The sequence below is a fragment of the Suricata suricatta genome, chromosome 12, assembly GCF_006229205.1.
Source record: "Suricata suricatta isolate VVHF042 chromosome 12, meerkat_22Aug2017_6uvM2_HiC, whole genome shotgun sequence".
Classification (NCBI taxonomy): Eukaryota; Metazoa; Chordata; class Mammalia; order Carnivora; family Herpestidae; genus Suricata; species Suricata suricatta.
In genome coordinates, this window is record NC_043711.1 from 103,085,952 (window position 1) to 103,106,063 (window position 20,112).

The window sequence follows — 20,112 nt, forward strand, 5'->3', positions numbered from 1 at the left end:
GAACTGGGTCTCGTACCATCAGACTTTTAATTTACTTAATGTTTTGGCTTCTATGTTGATTTTTTTTTATTAGCTTCTGCTAATAAAAGCTAATAAAAAAAGGAACTGCGTAGGGTATTGGGCAGGACTGGCCTGAGGATAAATCAAAGTCTTGGCCCTGGAAAGACCGTATTGGTTTCCACAGACGCACCCGGGGACGGACGGTTTGTGCTGGGTGAGCTCTGCCTACTCCCGGCCGCCAGCCTTGCCCGGGGGGGGGGGCGGGGGCGCTTCGGGGGGCCAGCACGCGGGCCGGGCAGCGGCCGGTCTCTGGGCACGAGCAAGCGCACGTTGTCCCTGCGCTCACTGCCAGGCGGCCGCTCTTCCCCGAGAAACACACACTCTTGGAGTTCAAGACCTCGCAGGGCAGGCAGGGAGGGGCGTGCCACTGTAGACAGAGTGAGACCCTCTCACAGAGATCGGCCTCTTCTCCTTGGGTAGACGTTCCCTGTGTTGTGGCAGCCGTTTGGCTACTGACAGCGTTGGGAACGCCGGCCCTGACCGCTTTGTCCAGTTGCCGCTTTCATGGAGGAGAGATTTCTCCACCCTCTTTGCTGATGTTACGCCACAGTGTTCTTTCTTTTTAAATAATTACTCGTTTTCATCTAAGGAAACTACGTTATGATAAAAAAAAAAAACCCACAAATACCAAAAAGCGAAATTAGTAATAAAATGATCAGTTCTTGGCATCTCTAGGCCGATTCATAATGTCATATACACTTAAAATTGAGGCACCTGCACATCGACAGGTCTGTTTCTAGGGATGCCGCACGCCCTGCTGCGGTCTGCAGCGTCCTGTGCATGTCCTTCTGCCACTCGGTCATCGAGGGGCTGTGTGGCCACATGGTGCGCAGGACGTGCCGTGTCCTGACAGGCGTCCTCATGGGTCTCTTGGTCGTGTTTAATTTCTTGCTTTCATGAATGACATTGGATGCGCACCCTTTTATCTGGCTTTCTATACTTGTCCCATGTTTCTGGGTCGAAACAGGAAAAGCAGGGTGTCTGGGGGCATCGGGGGGGGGAGGGCTGCTTGCCCCCCACCCCCACAGTGGGGACAGAGGGTTCCCCGCCTCTGATCCACAGCCTCACATCCTGCTCGGCGTTAGACCCCTCTGGGACACATGCTCATTTACATTGATCCTGGGGGCGCCCAGTCAGTTAAGCATCTGATTCTTGACTTCCCCTCAGGTCATGACCTCATGATTTGTGGGATCAAGCCCCCAGTGGGGCTCTGCGCTGACAGTGCTGGGGGCTCTCTGTCTCCCTCTCTCCTTGCTCCTCCCCTGCGTGTGCCCTTTGTCTCTCTGTATCTCTTCCTCAAAAATAAACAAACATCAGGGGCGCCGGGTGGCCTGGCTGGTGAAGCGTCTGGCTCCCGGGGTGCGGGTTTGAGCCCCGTGCCGAGCTCTGCGCTGACAGCCCGGGGGCGCCTCGGGACTCTGTCTCCTTCTCTTGGCCTTTCTCACACTTGTTCTCTGTATCTTCTTCAAAATAAACAACAAAAGAATACTAAAAATGAATAAACAAATGAACGTTAAAACAACAACAACAAAACCCAAATGGATTCTCAAGGTTGGGTGGGGGCGCCGGCCAGACGCAGGGAGAGCCTCAGTTTTAAGCGATTTGGAAATCTCCTTCGTTAACTAAGTAACGAAACCTAGTAACCTCCTGACCCGCTGGAGACGACCCGTTATCGGCCTCCAAGCCTCCGCTGTGGCCTCACTACGTGCCCGTGCCAGGCTCTGGGCGGATGGCTTGTTCCCGGCGCGGGGACTTTGTGTGGAGCGATTTCTCGTTTACATCTGGAAATCTCTGATGAAGGGGTCTTCTCCTCGGTTAAGGACAGATATGATTAAAATTTGTAATAAGAAGCCCACGACATTTGCCATGGGCTTACAAAGACTTGCGTTATCAAAAGCTTAAAAGATTAAACCACGCTCAGTGTCGCTCCGCCGTTGAGCGAATTTGGGGCGTCTGGAAATGGCAAGCCCTCCTCGTGTATTAGGCCCTTGACATTCATGAAGGATTTGTCCCGAGACCTTGGAGATGCCCTTAACTCGTGAATCACCCAAGCTGCCCGTGCCGCCAGAACACACAGGAAGGACTAGCTGAAAAATGCACGTGACTCCTTCGGGCTTTTTATGATCCTGTAAATACAGGACCCGCGTCATTTGTAAAACTATTAAAACAAATCCAGGCCGGAGCCCTGGCTGGAACGGGGTGGGGAGTCATGTTCCTCGTTCTCTACAAAACACAGCGAACACGCTCACGTTAGAAATTCAAACCTCAGCGGAGCCCCAATTTTTGTGCCTGTCTTTATCCCCAACTTCTGTGCGACCCTCATGTGCTGAGACTCCTTTCTTGGTTTGAACCCCCGACTGAGATCCACGTCCTGGGACAGCTGCACATCTGTCACCTGCAGTCACCTCCCAGGGACGCGGTGGGGGGGTCTCCTTCAGACCCCCGCCAGCTCACCGCCGTTTCCTAGCGCACTCCTGGACCATCTTCGTCTGCGGACGCTGCCACGCCCCCTTCTACTCGCAATGTAGACTTTCCACCGTGAGATCTTCCTCTTGCCTGCACGTTGCTGATCCTAGACATGGTGGAAACAAGGCTCGGCCTCGTCAGCCCGGAGACCCGGAGTCAGCCTGCCTTTTCCGTCGCTCAGCGCTGTCCCGGGGCCCGTGGAAGGCAGACTCATTGACCGTAAAGTCTGGTGAGGGAGACAGAACAAAGTAATCAACGGGGAAGAGCTCAGGTCCAGGGGGAATTCCAGTGTGGTGTCGTAGTGACGGGAGCCCCTTTGAGGAGAAGGTTCAAGGGCGGCTGTGGGGACGGGGCTGGCTGTGGATGGTCCCGCAGAGCGGGGTGCAGGCGGAGGACAGCCCTGTTCCAAAGGCCCTGAGGTGGGCTGCTCTAGGGACTGAAGAAGACGTGCGTGGCCAGAGGGTGGTGGTAGTGGGGAGAGTGGACCCCGTGGGGCAGGGAGAGGGGAGGGGGCTGCCGTGCGGAAAGTAACCGTAAGTTATGGCCCAAACTCAGAAGGAAACTCAGAAGGGAGACCGAGTGCCATTAATAACCCCCTGGGGTGACAGGTGTCAAGCAGGGCCACCCCTGCAGGTCTGTGGTGAGTGATCGCCCGTCTGTGGGGCTCACAGGTGGTGCCTCGCTCTCTCCCTGTATTACAGCGCACCGTTCCCGCTGGAACACATGTGCCCCCTTCGCTCTGGTGCAGACCCCTGCCTCCAGCAGGTGGGCGGCCAGGTGCACAAGCCAGCACTGAACTAACGAGGTTTCCTTGTCCCTTTCCTCCCGCCCCCCGGGCGGCTCTCAGGAACGCTGCCCAGGAAATGCAAGAAGGAGCTGCTGGCGGTGAAGTTGCGGAATCGGCCCAGCAAGCAGGAGCTGGAGGACCGGAACATCTTCCCCCGGAGGACTGACGAGGAGCGGCAGGAAATCCGGCAGCAGATTGAGATGAAGCTCTCCAAGTAAGTGGTGGCTTGTAGCCACAGGCAGAGGCCGGGGTCCGTGTCTCCCCTGAGCTGCACAGCCTCGGGGCTCCCAGATGCGGCTCTGACCGCAGCTTCTGCCCTCGCCACCGTCCACACTTGGGACCGGACGGTCCTTTGTCCTGGGGGCCGTCCTTGACTCTACACCTGACCTCCTGCGATGGTCAGAACTGTCCCCACGCATTTCCACATCGCCTCCTACGGAGAAGCACCCGTCTCTGGATGCCAGGCGCCCCCCGAAGGGGTGAAGGGGCCGCAGGTGGGAGGGACTATGACGCAGGGGACGGGACATGCCTCCTGGGCGCCCAGGGCACGGGGCAGAGGCTGTGCGCGCCGCCGCCAGGCCATCTTCCTGCGAAATCGTGCATCCCGTGTCGCCAGATCGTCTGAGGTTTCCCAGGGAGGCTGGAGTCTGTGCTGGGGGGACAGTATGGGCGCCGAGTTGAGCCCGTCTGCCACCTGGCGGCGACCAGAGCCACAAGCGAGCACCTTCTGCCTACAGCCCCCGGGGTCCCGCTGTGATGGGCCGGGACGGAGCCGCAGGTCCTCGTGGCTGAGTCTGCTGGGGTCCAGTTACATGCCCTGGACAGGATGCTTGTGACGAGTGGCGGGGGTGGGGGGTGTGACCGTGTGGCAGTCTCCAGCATTGGAGGACTTTCTAATGCTTCCCAGGAACTGGGGGCCAGAGCACACGGGGCATTTGGGCTCTGGCCAGCGGTCCCCCCACGAAGCTGGCCTGGAGCAGCAGAGCATGAGCTGTTGGGGGGGGGTTGGGGACAATCAGGCCCTTCCAGCCCCTGGAGCGTAGCCCCAGGACTTGGGTGCGGGTGTGGAAGGAAACACTAACGGGGTTCAGGCACGCTGCACCGAGGCTTGGGCACCCACATGTGGCCACCTCACTGCTGCACCTTGTAGAGGGGCGGCTGGGCTGGAGGGACAGTGTCCCCGGTTCCCCCCAGCCTGCCCGTTCCTGCCTTAATCCCCAGAAGCGGGTCCCTCAGAGCAGGCAGGGGCGGCATCTGGTATTGGACCAGCTGTCCTCGTGCCTCACCCTTGATTTGCCCTTGACCTGCGCTTCTCACTGACTCCTGTGCCAAGTCACCTGCAAGCAAGGTCTGTAGCAGACGGGGACAGAATCGTCCCGTCAAGCAGCACTGATCTGAAGGTCAACTTGGACTTCTCCTGGGGGTCTTTCCTCTGCCTGAGGCACGGGGCTCTTTGGGTGACCCAGCCCTTGGTCCGCTCTGTGCCCCGTGTGCCCATCTGCCGCCGAGCTCCCTCACTGAACGTTGTCAGGGTGGAGGGCGAGGGGTGTGTGTGTGAGAAGCCCAGACCCCAGCTGCTATGATCTCTGTGCCTCAGTTTTCTTGCCTGTAAAATGGGGTGACAGCAGCTGCCAGGCCCACGGCAGAGGAGGGACCGGCTCTGTGGGGCACACAGTACTGCAGGGACCCCAAGCTGGGGTCCTAAACCCTTGGAGTCACACGACCTGGCTTCAGATTCTGCTCTGCGCTGATGTCCTGGGTGACCTACCCCCCTCCAGGTCTTAGTTTTCTCATCTCTAAAGTGAAGTGCTGACCTTCCAAGGCCATCGTCTGTTTCTGGGAGATCCCGTAAGGAAGGCTGTTGGGCTGCTGACCTCCGTGAGCATGGCCTCTTCCGGCGTCCTCTCTAAATCTTGCGGCCGCCGGTGCCAATGCTCGTGACGCAGCCCCCTGTGGTTACCAGGGGCTCAGGAGCCCTGTGGGGAAGCTTCTTAACATACAAACTGGTGGGCCCCAGCCAGACGTGAGGCCAGAACATTTTAACCATCTGCCTGGTGTTGGCGGGTGGAGGGAACCCACCGGCGTCGGCTCGCATTCAGCGGGTCGGGCGGGATTGTGTCCCCCCCTCCCCCCCGAGCCTTGATCACTCTGCCTGGGTCATGCGTCAGAGGCTGAATTTACTCGTGTGTAGGGCAGGCACGGTTGCTCGGGATGCAGCCCCGGGCAGCGGAGATGGTGCCCGTCGGCCCGCAGGTTCCCGGAGGGAGGCGGCCTCAGATCTCCTCCCGTGTGGCGGAGCCCCTCCCCGCTAGGGACCGGGCAGATGCTGGTGAGACACACGGACGGGGCGGCGGGGATGCAGATGCGTGACTCCCCGACTCCCGGAGCACAGGGGGAGGGACTCCTGCCGGCGCGGAGCCCCGGACCTCGGTGCCCCTGCTGCTGTGCGGTGTCCGAGGCCCCCTGAGGAGAGGGCTCTGGACCAGCGTGTCCTCCGGAGATGCCGGGCGTCGTCCAGGCTGCAGCTGCGCGACAGGTGGAGGCCGTCTTCGCCCCCCTGTGTGCGGCACCCAGGCCTTTCTTCCCTGGGCGTCTCGAGGCCCCTTTCGGGGACGTGGCTGTAGTCACCGTGCGGGCCGGAGGCCTCTTGGGTGTGAGAACCTGAGGCCACAGTCACGTGGGGTGTCGCACAGCCGGCCTCGGCTGTGCGGGAGGTGCCGTGGGGTGTCCCGGCCTCCCCCACGGCAGACGGGGGAGGGGGGGCCTTGTTCCCCTCTGGGGAGTTCCTGGCACAGCGGAAGGGTCGACGGACTGTGGGCCAGGGAGGCAGTGGGGACAGTCTCCACGTCCCAGGATGACTTGGTACCACCACAGGGAACTCTGATGGCTGTTGCTTCAGTGCAGCCCCCTCCGCCTGTGCCCATGGGCCAGGCTGCCGGCCGCGGGGTGGGGCCGTGGGCTGCGGGGATCCGGCTCCCGGGCACCCGGGGGGCAGTCCCAGCCCTGGCCACCCCCAGGCCGCCGTGGACGTCCAGCTCCGGCAGGTCACTGAACGGGAGAGACCGTGCTTCTCAAGTGACAGGCTCCGTTGAGGGGGTTTGAGGTCTGCGGACCCCAGAGAGCCTGACAACCTGCACTTTCCTTTCATCCAACCTGGCCTCAGCCTCATCGGCGCCAGCCTTGAGTCCCGTGTTCTAGTGACATGTTTCTTCTTTTTTAAATGAAGGAAAAGAGATTTCCTAACTCTCACTGTGGTGGGGGGGGGGGGTTCTGAGGCTCAAATGAGGAGCCACGGGGGTGGGGGTGCCAGAATGATCTTTTTCAGTTTTTTCATTTATTTTGAGAGAGAGAAAGAGTGGGGGAGAAGGAGGGGCAGAGAGAACCCCAAGCAGGCCCCAAGCTGTCCAATCACACAAACCGTGAGATCATCGGCTGAGCCGAAATCGAGAGACGGCTGCTTACGCGGCTGGCCCCCTGGCGGCCCTGGGTGGTCTGTCTCCACCTTCTCTCCGCCTCCTCCGTTTCCTTGCAAACTCCTGCTCCTTCTCGTTGGTGCGCAGGCCCTATGCACGCAGCCGCGCACTCAGCCGCTGTTTGTTGAATGACTGTGACGGGCCAGACGCTGTGCCAGGGCGAGGGCGTCATGGACGAGACTCTGCCCTTGGGGCTCTCTGCGTCTGAGGACGCTGCAGGCACGGCTGGACCCAGGTGCTCTTACGACCTGGACAAGAGTTGGCGTCTTTCTGTTTCTTGACTTTGTTGTGCCCTGTGTGGCTTCGTTCTCTGGCCGTTTCACCCCACGTCCCGGTCCAGGAAGCTCCGGGCTTACATCTACACAGCAGCCCGTTCCTCAACCGGTCACCCTGACCCAAGGGGTCGAAGGGGCTCATTGGACAGGTTTAGATCATGTGCTCAGCCCTGACCCGATCACCAAGGCTGAGGGAATATGGTAATTACCCAAGCTTGGCTTGCGTTGTTGCCGGTCTCCTCCATGGGCTGTGCACTTGCCGGAGGGTTGGTTTTCTGTTTCTCTTATTTCTGGTGAGATTGGACATTTTTTTAAGTGTTTAGTGGCTCCTCGGTTTCTTCTTCTTTTCTTGAACTCCACCTGCAGGTTTCCTTGTGTTAATGGTTTTAGGAGTTTACCTCGGACACTGTGGCTCCCTCTCCTTCCTCAGTGTTGTGAGGGACACAGCTGCTCTCGGGGGCTGTGTTTCCGTCTGGCTCATGGCCTCCTGTGTGCAGAAGTGTGTCCTTTTAAGGTCTTCGGATTACCAGTCATATACTTCAGGGGCCAGCAGGCTTGTCCGTCGGGCCAGCAAGTCGGTGTTTTCCGCTTTGCGGACCCGACAACGTCTGTTGTAACAACACAACTCTGCTGCTGCGGCACTAATGCAGGCTTAGCCCACGTGGAATGAGTTAACATGGTTGTGTGCCAATAAAACTTTATTTACAAACGTAGGCAGTGGCCCATGGGACAGAGTTTGCCCTAGACTGGGTTTACTCACTGAGTCTGTCACTCATTTAATTTAATTTAATTTTAAAAAATTTTTAATATTCATTTTTGAGAGACAGAGACAGAGCATGAGCTGGGCAGGGACAGAGAGAGAGGGAGACAGAGAATCCAAAGCAGGTTCCTGGCTCTGAGCAGTCAGCACAGAGCCTGACATGGGGCTCGAACCCATGAACTGTGAGATCATGACCTGAGCCGGAGTTGGATGCTCAACCGACTGAGCCACCCAGGCACCCCTGTCACTCATTTTAAACCTTGAACTAGAACCTAGTAGCTCCTGTGACTTGCGTCACCAGGTTTACAAACAGAAAAGCAGCCGCAGGACCCAGAGCAGGAGGCAGTGAGAAGTGGCATAGCCTCCGGTCTCCCCACAGAAACGGTTTAATTGGATCCTTTGTCTTTGTTTTGCCTCCTCGAGGGGTCTCCTGCTCTCACTTGCTGAATAATTCAGCCCGGTTGCCATGGCAACGCGCCCACCTCCGCAGCAGCCCCAAAGCGTGATGGGCGTTTTTGTTTTGTTTTATTTTCTTTAATTTCCAGACCTTTAATAGTTTGTCTTCTGGGTGCTCCCAGGGCTGTGGCAGGCGAGGTGGCCGCTCGCTGGGCCACGTCGTGGGCGTCCCTCCGGCCGGGAGCCCCGCTCACCTCTGGACCCTGTCGGGGACCCCGCCGCGTGTTGAGGACCCACAGCCCCTGCACGGTGCACAGTAGGCGCCTTCTGGAAAGCGTGCAGCTGGCCCAGCGCACTGTGTAAGGGGCGATGGTCAAGGACACCCGGGCTGTCACTTAAGTGCTGACCCCTGCAGTGCGTTTCACTTCCTCTCCCTCATTTGATTGAACCCTCACAGGAACCCGGCCTGATAGGGGTTTCTCTCCATTTACAGAGGAGGAAGCTAGGCCTTCCCAAGAAGTTAGGGGACTTGTGCAGGACCGCACGGCCCGGAGGCGGGGTGGGCCCTGGACCCTGAGCCTGGGCCTCCGGTAGAGCCTCTGGCCAAAGCGGCCTCAGGCCCTGCATCATGCTGGCTTCCACCACAGTGCATCCCGGCCTCCAGCCAGCCCCGCAGGCCTCTGGGCTCCGAGTCCTTCCTCTGTGTCTGGGCGGGGGGCGCAGACCTGATGCGGAGTGTCCCCCTGTGTGGAGCAGTGTGACCCCTCGGCCACACACAGGCTTCGGGGGACCGAGGCCGGGCGGGCTGGATCCCAGCCTCTCTGTCACAGGAGCGGGAGCTGGGCAAACATGGCCCTGTCTAGTTCTCCCTCCCGGCTGTGAATGGAGACCCTGACAGCTGCCCTGGGGCCCCTGGGAAGGTTCTAGGTTAGTCCTTGGAAGAACATAATAGCACATCCCTGGTGGGAGGCGCGCAAGGGGTCAGGGCTGCTGCTGGCTGGGGACACACCTGTGTGCCACCTGTGCCGGGTCACCTGTGCCGGGGCAGGCCACCCCGCGGGCTGCAGGTCACAGAGCTGCTCAGCAAACGTGCTGATGATGATGCGATCATCGTTTTCATTCTTGTTTGTGACTGTTGTGTGGCCCGCCTGGGGACAGAGGAGCCTGAGTGATGCACGAACTTTCTATTAAAGGTCCCGCGGGGGGGGGGGCCCTCCGCTCTGAGGCTGTGTTGTGAGAAGCTGATTAGGGCTCAGAGATGTCCTTCGGGACTGGGTACTTAGCATGTTGTCACCGAGTTAAATGCTCCTGATCTTGTCCCCATGTACATTTTGTTCTCCATCCAGAACAGGCTGCCCCCACTTGGCCTCCACGGAAACAAGTTCGCGGGAAAAGAGTGTCATGTGCAGCTGCCCCCACCCGCCACGGTCTCCTTGAAACCTGCAGAGTTGTAAGGAAGAGGTTGGATGATTAAAAAAATTTTTTTTTCAGTTTTTAATTATTGAGAGAGAGCCTGAACAGGGGAGGGGCAGAGAGAGGGGGAAACAGAATCAGAAGGAGGCTCCGGGCTCTGAGCTGTCAGCACAGAGCCTGATGGAGGGCTCGAACTCACAAACCGTGAGATCATGACCTGAGCCGAAGTCAGATGTTTAACTGACTGAGTCCCCCCAGGCATTCCTTCTAATGTTTTTTTTTTACATTTATTTATTTTTGAGAGAGAGGGAGACCGATCATGAACAGGGGAGGGGCAGAGAGAGAGGGAGACACAGGACCCGAAGCAGGCTGCAGGCTCCGATGTGGGGCTCGAACCCACAAATGTGAGATCATGACCTCAGCCGAAGTCGGACACGTAACCGGCTGAGCCTCCCAGGTGCCCCTTAGCTGGCTGCTTCTCTGGATGGGGATGGAGGCTGGCTGGGCGTTTTCAGACCCGAGTGTCAGCCCTGGTGCCTGCTGTCCACCTGGTGCCTCACGGGCAGTGTGGGCTCCTTGCAGGGTCTCAAGTTCTATGGACACAGAATTTTGAAAATACAGAAATCTTTCCTTTTTGTGGGCTTGCCAGGAAAAAAAAATGACTTTTAGTTGCTGGAAAGGAAGCCACTCCTTCGGGCAGGGGTGAAGCCTCCTTGGGGAGGTGGGGGGTTCCCATAGCAGGGGGGCATTCATGTATAGCTGCCGATTGAGGACTCCATCCCCCCAACCTGCAGGGTAGAAACCCAGCTCATCCTGGGGGACTCGAATCCAGCCCCACAGGCATCCTCCAAGACCGGGAAGTGTCGTTATCAATATGGTTACTTATTTGTTCAGTGTCGTTTCTGTGCCAGCCTCCTGCTGAGTGCTTCATGCACATGACCTCCTCAAGTCTCCTCGAACCTCACAGGGGCTCCCTAGCTACTGCCAAGGGTCCTGTTCTTTAGGTGAAGGAAACTGGCCCCGAACAGCCCAGTCATCCGCCCCTGCTGCACAGCAGGAAACGCGGGCGGGTGACTGGTCACGCCAGTGCCCACGTCCGATCACTGGGGAGCTTTGAGAGCACCCAGAGTCCTGGCCCCCGCTCCTGGCCTCCTGACTAGGAACCTGTATTTGAATGGGGCCCTTCTTCCCCAAGCGTCCCTACTGCCTGGCAGTGCACCATGTCCCTTCCTCGGGACCCTCGGAGGACTGTTTTCTGAGGCTTCGGGATCACCACAGGCTGTACTTCTGCACCACAGCTGCCTGGCCGTGTCTTAAGGAGCGTGCGCACACTTTGTAATCAGTTGTGTTTCCCTTTTCGCTTTGGCCACCAGGACTCTCAGAGCCAAGTGCGCAGCTACCCGTGGCAACACTGCGGTATCATCCGGGGCTGGGTCTCTGTTGGACCTCCTGTTGTATGCCCTTTCCCTCCCCCTCCTTCATTTTATGTGTATGGGGAGCGGTTTTCCATATAGGATTTCAAAATCATGTCTAGGTTTTTACTATAAAATTAAATAAAAAAATGTTTTTTACGGAGGCCCTCTTAGGGTATCCGACTTTGGCAGGTAGCATCGTGCCAGAAGTGTTTCCATACTGTGACACAGGATTCAGATGTTCATTTTTTTAAAGTGTATTTATTTTGAGAGAGAGAGTGCACGTACACCTGTGAGCAGGAAAGGGGTAGAGAGAGCGGGAGAGAGAGAATCCCAAGCAGGCTCTGTGCTGACAGCACAGAACCAGACGCGGGGCTTGAACGCATGAGCTGCGAGATCACAACCTGAGCCAAAACCAAGAGTCGGATGCTTACGCTGCAGGTGTTCACTGTTACTAGTGTCTCGCATCCAAGGACAAGATAAATCCGCACGCTTTGCTCTCTCCTCCCACACGCCAGACTTGGGAGCGCCCCTCAGGATCTTTGCTTTTACAGTAAAACTCTGAGGCTCGTTTTCACACGTCCGTGTTTTCCTTTTTATGGATTATTTTCACGAGCCACATTTCAAGAAACGGGAAGGAGAGGAGGAACTTGTCAGGGAAAGCAGCCTGAGCCCGGGATGGGGAGAGCCTGGAGCACCGGGCTCAGGAGAAGGGAGCACAGCTTGTAACCAAAGTGTGGGAAGCGCTCAGCCTCACTAGGAAATGCAGATGTAGAAATTCATAATAACAAAGAACCTTTCATCCCCAATTAAAATGACAACAAAACTTTTAAATAGTGCTACTTTGAAATTTCACCTTTTACCATCTGTATTAACAGAAGCAATTATGATGAAATACAGAACCCTGCCCGGCCCCAGTGAGGTGGTGCTTTCGCACCTTCCCCTGTCCCGCCGGAGGCCACGTGACCCAGAAGTAACAGAGCAGGGCCCTGGGCAGTTGGCATGTTGTGATTCTGGGAGGTGATGTTTAAAGAAGCACGCCCTGCTGGTTAGCCAGAGCGCGGAGCCTTCCCCAGGCTCCGCCCCGACCCGGGGGGGGCGGGGCGGTGATGGTGACCCCGCCCCTGAGCAGATCAGTCTTTGGTTGATGACTTTCCAAGTCTTCCCAGCCTTGCTCTCAGGACCCTGCAGAGAGCCGTGCAGTCACTTCAGTTCCGGACGACACCCCGGATCCTTCCGTGGGGGTCACTGTCCTGACACATCGCGAACATCAAGGCAGGGTCCGCGCCACCGTTAGGCCCGATCTGAGCAGGTGTTAGGGACGTGGGCCAGGTTGCCCGCTGCTGTGTGGGGGTCTGGACCCAGCCCTGCCCCAGAGCAGGGACCCCCACCCACAGCCAGGCTGGCCCAGCTCGGAATGGGCTGTGCAGCCCTGCGTAGGTCATTAGACCTCCCGCCTGTCCCCTCCCCGCCTGGGGCCCTCACCTTGTGTCTGCGCAGGGGACATGGGTTCAGGGTGTCCCCAAGTGCATGTGGCCTGAGAGCCGGTTGCTGCCTTGGCACTGCCCCATCGTCTGCACACCCGCCAGGACGCAAAGGCTCAGGGACACGGCATCACCACAGCCCGGCCCCTCCCTGCAGAGCTGGGTGTGACGGCTGAGTCCGGAGAAGCCCGTCCTCCCATGTGCAGCAGGTGAGGCCCGCCTGCTTTAGGTCCCGGGACAGAAGGTGCCGGCAGGCGGACGTGGTACCCACAGGGGCCGCCCTCGGGTCGCCAGGGGGAGCCGCCCTGGGCCAGCGGGGGTGGTGCCTCATCAAACACATGTGCGGCCCATATTTGGCCTGGGGGCCCCCTATTTGCACCTCTGATATGAAGTCCCTTATGCACTTGTCTTATGAGAAGTTCATTTGTGTTCTGAGATTAGAGGATTAAAAGGATTTTTTAAATGTTTATTTTTGAGAAGGAGAGCATGAGTGGGGGAGGGGCAGAGAGAGAGGGAGACACAGAATCTGAAGCAGCTCCAGGCTCCAAGCTGTCAGCGGGACTCGAACTTGTGAGCCACGAGATCGTGACCTGAGCGGAGGCCGAATGCTTAGCTGACGGCAGCGCCCCTGAGATCAGGGGATTGTTGACCGTGGCGTCCGTGTAGGGAAATCAGACACCAGGATCTAAGCTGGCTGTCCACAGAAGATGTGTCGGGACCCCCGGGTGGAGCCGCCGATGCCCCGTGTGAGGTCTCTGGAACCTTCCCTTCCTCTGACCTCGGCCCCCCTCCATCAAGGCCTGGGCCGTGGCCAGAACTCCGTGGTTCCTGTCCCGGCTGCGTGACCGCGGGCGGCCCCCTCCCTGGCATGCGCCTCCCTTCGCTGGGCTGTGACGTGGGGGTGGTCACGGCGGAAGCCGTCTCCGGGGCTGCAGAGCGGATGCCGTAACAGGGCGCGCGGAGTGCCTGGAGGTGCCCGGCGGGGAGGCGGCCCCCGGGAAACAGTCGCACGGGGAGTTGTCTTGTCTCAGCAGGTCACTGAGCTGTAATTTGTGTACCGATCCACTCGTGCTTTCAGAGGCGCAGCTCGGTGCTTTTCGCGGGTGCGTAGGGCCGTGTGCCCACCGGCATCGAGGCCAGCGGCGGCCCTCCAGGTACCCCGGTCCCCAGGCCGGTCCACGCGCCGCGGGGGCGCTGCGTACGCAGTGGTGTCGGTCACAAGGATGGAGGGCAGCTGCGTAAAGCCCATCCTGGTCGTCACCAAGCGTCGGTGTCACCGTCGCCTTCACCTTTGTCTTCATCAGACTCGACCGTCTTTCCCAGGACCCTTCTCACCGTCATCGGCACGGTCATTGCTGCGCAGAAAGCACTCAGGGAAGCCGGCTCTCAGCCCCTCGACGTCCAGGGGCTCCGCCTCGTGGGGGACGGAAGCCCGCATCTGAGGCCCGGGCAGGAGCCTCACGCTGACCCCTGCCTGCAGAGAAAGGGAGGTGGTGGGGCAGCGCCGGGACCACACAGACCCCGCGTGCCGGGCTCAGGTCACGGTCGCAGGCGGTGTCGCTGGCCGGACGGCGCTGTCTGCTCCCCCCGGCTGGGGTGTGAGGGCCAGCTCTGTGACTCTGTTTGGTCATGGAGAGCGTAGGAACAAAGAGTCTCTTGAGCAGTTTCTCTGCTTTTCTTCTTTCTTGGTGAAGACGATTCACCTGACTTGCTCCCCAGCCCTCCAGGCGGCTCTGGCGCATTACGGGGACTTTCCTTCTCTCTCGGTTTAGAAACTCAAGATATGATGCGGTCAGGTCTTCTGTCCTGCTAAACCCTCTGGGCTTTCAGCTTGGCAGCACCTGCCACCCCTGCTCCCCACTGTGGTGAGGGGCCTGCGCCACCATTACAGGGCCCCCAAAGTCGGGAGCCGCGCCCCATTTATTAGGGCACTTTCATGGGTTTCTAGCAAAAATGGAAAAGGAGCTGGGAGGCAGGGCTGCAGGCAGGCTCCCTGGGGGTGGGGAAGGCCCTCCGCCCTGGGGGAGGCGCTCGGTGGTCCAGGGCCCGGGATGCAGGCAGGGCCAGTGCAGTCCGGTCAAAGTGGTGGCCGTGACATTCGCTTTTAGCCGGAGGCGGCCGAGCCACGGAAACAGGACGCTGGGCCGATCTAACCCTCAGAGAACCTGAAGGTCAATCTTGGTCTGTGGGCGGAGCCCGTGGTCTCCAGGGGTCACCACTGTGTGCAGCTCAGTCACCCCTGCAGGGCGGGGCTCGGGCTCTCTGGTCTGGATCCCCGTGTGGTGACCCCATGGCCCCGAGTCGGCCCCGGGTCAGCGGCTTCTTGTTTTCCTGGGTTGCCTGGGAATCTGTCAGGGGAAGTACAGCAGGTTTTGTAAGAAGAAGCAAAACAAAATCAGCCCTCCCCCCACCCCCGACCCCTGCTCCGGATCAATAAAACACGAATCCCAAACCAGGAGAGCAGGCGGTCTGGTGGATTAAAGGGCCCCTGGCTGGGCCTTGCAGACTGAGCACAGGCGAGTCCCAGCACAGATCTGAGCCTGTGAAACGGGTGTGTAAGGCCTGCCTGCTCAGGCGTCCGCAGAGACTGCGTACCTGCCCTGCTTTACCCGGGATCGGGTAGCTTGGGTTCTGTGCCGCGGGCTGTGCTTTGCCTGTATTCACCGAGGCCCAAGACCCAGGCACTGTATTAGTTGTATTTTACGGCTAAGCAAATGGTGGCTAAGAGAGGTTAGGCAGATGTTCAGAGTCACACAGGTCGGATGCTGTGGGGCTGAGATCTGACCTGGGCGGCTGGCTCTGAACACTGGGCCCACTGCCCCTCTGCTTCGTGGAATAATTGCAGACCATAAGCTCTGTCATGGTTGTTCCACGGTCACTGAAAGCTCAGGTTCCTCTGTCCTGCTCAGTTACGCTCACACTGGCATTTATCCTCCGTGGTCTAAGATGGCTGCAGGAGCACCGGATATCACCTTTAAGTCCCGAGGTACACATATCCGAGCTGAAGCAGCTCCCAGAGGCTCCTCAGCACACCTCAGCACACACAAAGGTCAGAACCCCTCTGTGTGGTGACGTTTTGCTGAAAAAGAGGTGCCTTGAGCAGAATCCACTTTCTGATGCTGCGTCAGAAGGGAGAACGGGGATCGGGCAGGAAACTAGGAGCCTGTGCTCCTGCGGGTGTTACGTTCATTTTGTTGTGTGGATCGACTGAAGAGAGAGGGGAAGGAACGAGCAAACACGGGTGAGTGAGTGAAGACAGCCTGCCCAGATCCAGACCCTACTCCCTAGACCGGCAGTTTCTGATGCCGTCTGGTCCGTGGAACCCTGCGGGCTTGGGAGATTGCCACCCGTTAGTTGATTGGGGCCCCACGTACAGTCCCGACCTGGGGGCCGGTAGGAGGCTGGGTGACGCGGACAGACTATTGTCTTTCCTCAGGGATGACCCGTTCCCACGCCATCTCAGTTCAAGGACAGACACCTCCTGAGCGGCCTCTGAGTGAGCGCTGGGGACAGAGGCGGGGTGGAGGCGCTGCCTTTGGATGAGGGACAGCAGGGCAGGGAGGGGGGCTGAGCCCGCGTGTGACAGCTGCGGGGACACAGCGTGTGGCCGTGGGACCCAGGAAGGGCCCCTGGCATGCCAGGTGCAGGGGTGCTGCTGTGCGGGTCCCCCGAGCCCCCACCCCTGCCCTGCGGTTACTAGCTTCCCCCCGCCCCCCCCTGCTCCCCCCCGGGCTGTGGGGACAGGCGATCCCGGTGGGGCTTGAGGAAGTTCAGTAGAAACATTCGAGGGGGGGGGTGCTGTTTCCTTTTCTAACACATCGAGGGAGCTCCAAGTGGAGCTCTGTCTCCACTGCCTTGGAGTTCCGGTGTCGGGGCCCGTCCCCCTCCCCCCGCCCGAGCCCTGCCCTGTGCCAGCCCCACCGCCAGCCCCCGGGCCTCCAGGGAGACTGGACGGACCGACGCTGGTGACGGACCAACAAGCCAGATAAGTGAGAAATGATCCACATGCACTGGTGTTGCTCTAAACGCTTTAGTGTCCCCGAGTCACACGAGCGAGCACTTGCTTGGCCACCTGTTGGAGGTGGAATCAAGAACGTCCCGTTGAGGAAAGACCCACGTCGACTTTCCTTGTGACCCAGGCGTGGACGCACCTTGTCCGATTTCCAGGTGCTGGGGACTCAGAGACGCCCGGGAAGATCTCCGGGCAAATCCTCCGAGAGCGCCTGACCCCTCCCGAATGCCATCGGCCACGGGCAGGGGTGTAGCCTCTCGTCTTTACGGACTCCGAGCGTCAACCCCGTTCTCTCGGAAATAACATTTTCCTTTTACACGTATAGTAAGTCATTTAATCGATGTGCATAAAATTTAATTAAATTAGCTAATTACACAAATAAGCACGCCTGACCTGCGAGGTTTGGGGACACAGGGGCCTGTTCCTGGTGGGCACAGATCTCGCTGTTGAGGACAGACAGCGATGGGCAGGGGCTGCGGGCTGAGTGTGGCCGTCGGGTCCTGGTGTTCCAGGTTGGGGATGCGGGGTCACCCGGAGCCGGGGAGGGCGCTGGACAGAGCCCCCCCCTCACTGTCCTGTCATCCTTGTTTCTAGACAAGGCGTCTGTGTCAGTGGACGCTACAAAACCAGCAGCAGATAGTTAAAGGAGTTATTGCAGGTGCGGTGTTGGCGAGGCTGGTCTGGGTCCCTGACTCGGGCTGCTGGGAAGGGCTGGAGCCCTCAGGCTTGGGCACAGGCCGCTCTCCACAGGCGGCTTGCTTCCTCACCAGAGTCTGAGCCCAGGTCTTAAAGCCCTTCAACTGATTGCACCAGGCCCACCCAGAGCACCTAAGACAGTCTCCCTAATGTAAAGTCACCCACTAGTGGACATCATTCACATCTAAGTACCTCCAGTGTGGTGCCTGGATGAGCGGATGAAGACCCGGGCCCAGTGCCTCGCCAGGTGGACACATCTGACTGTCACAGCCGGAGGCAGTGAGAAGTCGGTGGGCAGCCTGGAGATCCCACAGCTGATTGGTGGAGAAGTTAAAATCCCAGCTGGGACCGGGCCTGGAACCCAGGTCCTTTAAGCACAACATGATTTTCCATTTTCTGTATCCATTTTCCTGCCCGTTCATTCCACAGTCTGGCTGGGCAAGCTCTCCAGTAAAGGCCAGTGTAGATGCAGCCTGTGTAGACGCAGCACAGAGTTCTGTCGCCGGCCACCGGCGCTCTCTGTCCAGGCCCTAAATGGGCATCAGGCTCTCCCTGCATTTTGCTGTAACGCGTCTATGCCCGTAAGAGCTCTTCTGAAAACCTCAGCCTTGAACTGGGACCTTTGGCTCAGCGCGTACGGCGTTTATGACCTTGTAGAGGGTCCCACGGTCCTGCTGATAGGGCCGCCGCTTGGTCTACACTCCGGCCAACACTGAATTTCCCGCCTTTGGGCTCTCCGCCAGCCTGCGGGGACACAGTGCCTGGGGGTCAGTGGCTGTTAGTGCAGCAGGGTCGTGGGAGGGGGTGAGGGTAGTGGGCTCCCCCCCCCCAACAGTGGCAGCCCAGGGCCCCCAGCAGGCTCAGCGCATCCCAGGGCCCCTGGCTGAGCGGCCGGCACTGTGCCTGGTGCCGTAGGAAACAGGGCGAGGAAAGGCCAGATGGACGAAGCACCCGCGCCCCTGGGAGTCTCGGGTCCCGGGGAGGCCAGCCCCACACGCTTCCTGGGTTTGTGCACACAGACTCCGTCTCCACGGCCTGAGCGGCAGGTTGGGGCACGGTGGGTGCGTCCTTCACAGGCTTGGCCAGTGGCTGACCCCGGGCCACCCTGCCGCAGGTCGTGCCCGGCCGCGGGCCTGTATCTCCCCTTCCTCCCCACCTCTCCTTCCTCCGACCACGGACGGGGCCCAGGGCTCAGCACGGGCTCTGCAACAAGGGACAGACCCCGTGTGGGGTGACAGCGGGGACAGAGGGCTCAGGTTGGGGGCTGCTGTTCCCCAGCGCAGAAGTCCCCCCCCCCCCGTCGGGGCCTGCCCCTGCTCTTTGTGGGGCCTGGTCTTAGGGTCATCCCCGTGAGAGGCCTCTCCTCCTCTGTCCCCCACCCCCCGCCCTGGGGTCTGCTGCCCTGACAGCGCCCCCGCGGGGCTCCCCAGCGCCCGGCGCCCGCCTGCCTATGGCCGGAGGGATCCCCGCTGAAGGGCTGTGGAGAGGTGCCCCCAGGGGAATCCCGTCCCAGGCGGGGGTGCGGGGTGCCCCGCTGACTGGAGGCCGGCCCCGCAGTGGGGCCCAGTCCCTGGGAAGGGCTCCGGGAACGGCCCGCAGGGCGGCTGCGCTGCCTCCTCGGAAGGAGCCGGCTCTCCGTTCTCGCCTGACGCCCAGGTGACTTCAGTCATCTCCTTGGCCCTCAGCCTGAAGCAGGGGGCTTGGGGCCTCTGGGGCCAGGGTGTGGGGCCTACCTGCCTCCAGGGCGCCCGCTCTGCCTGGGGGGCGAGGGGTGGGGGTGGGGGAGATGCACCCAGGTCGCCAATTCTGGTGTGTTTTCAAGGATTTTTAAAAGTGAAACATCCAGTCAAAGTCTTTCTCATTCTTTAAAGTATTGTGTTGCTGCAAATGCGGCCGCGTGGTGTGTCCAGACCGTGGAGCTGTGACGGGGCTGGACCCAGGCTGTCCCCCCCCCGCCCCCCTGCCTGGACGGAGTCAGGCCCGGGGGCAGGGCCGGTGTCCCCGCCAGCCGCAGCCCTGCCGAGCTCTCCCTCCCGAGTGTGAGGTGAGGCGAGGCGGGACGTGCTGCGCTCACGCCCCGAGCCTCCTTGGCCTCGCCCTGCAGGGCGCGTCTTGCACAGGGTCCGCCGCGGTCAGGCCGGGCCTCTGGGCAGCTGCCACCGCTCTGGTCGGGCTCCACCATCTGGGGCACAGCCCAGCGGGCCGTGGGGGGACGGGAGCCCGAGGAAGGTCCCACAGCTTTCCCAGGGCTCCGCCCAGACGCAGCTCTGTCCTGCTGCCGAGTGTGGGGACACCCCAGGCCCCGTGTCCACACTGCCGGCCCAGGTCGGCTTCTGGACCATCAGTGGGCCGTGGGGTGGGGCAGGGGCTGCATGACGGTTTGGCGTGGTGTCTCCACGGGCGCAGCGGCTGGTCAGGCCTCAGTCACTGCCTTGTGCCTGTGCTGGTGTGAGGCTGGCACCAGGAGTCTGAGGGAGGAGGGTGAGTGTCTGATGGTGGAGGGGTGAATGTGTGTTTGATGGCGGAGGGGTGAGAGAGGGAGGGAGGGAGGAGGGGTGAGGGAGGGAGGGAGGAGGCTGGGAGAGTGATGGAGGGAGGCCTGTGTCTGGTGGCAGGAGACCTATGTGATTGTCTGATGGTGGAGGGGTGACTGTGTCTGAGGGAGGAGGGGTGAGTGAGTGTCTGAGGGAGGAAGGTGAGTGTCTGACAGGAGACTGAGTGACGGAAGGAAGTCTGTGTGAGTGTCAGATGGGGGCAGGAGGGGTGAGTGACGGAGGGGTGCTTCCTGGGGATCCTGGCCGGCGGAGGTGCCGCGGGGTAGAGGCCGCAGCTCCTTGGCTGAGGCTGGAGGGACGGGCCTCGGGGCACCAGGGGAACA

General features: G+C 60.0%; 1 protein-coding gene across 1 annotated transcript in view; it reads left to right on the forward strand.

Moving 5' to 3' along the window:
* PHACTR3 (phosphatase and actin regulator 3) overlaps positions 1 to 20,112 on the forward strand; it is a 198,889-nt gene that overhangs the window by 164,265 nt on the left and 14,512 nt on the right. Inside the window, exon 10 of the mRNA XM_029917984.1 lies at positions 3,374 to 3,527. Coding sequence (XP_029773844.1) covers positions 3,374 to 3,527 — 154 coding nt within the window. The remainder of the gene's footprint in view (positions 1 to 3,373; positions 3,528 to 20,112) is intronic.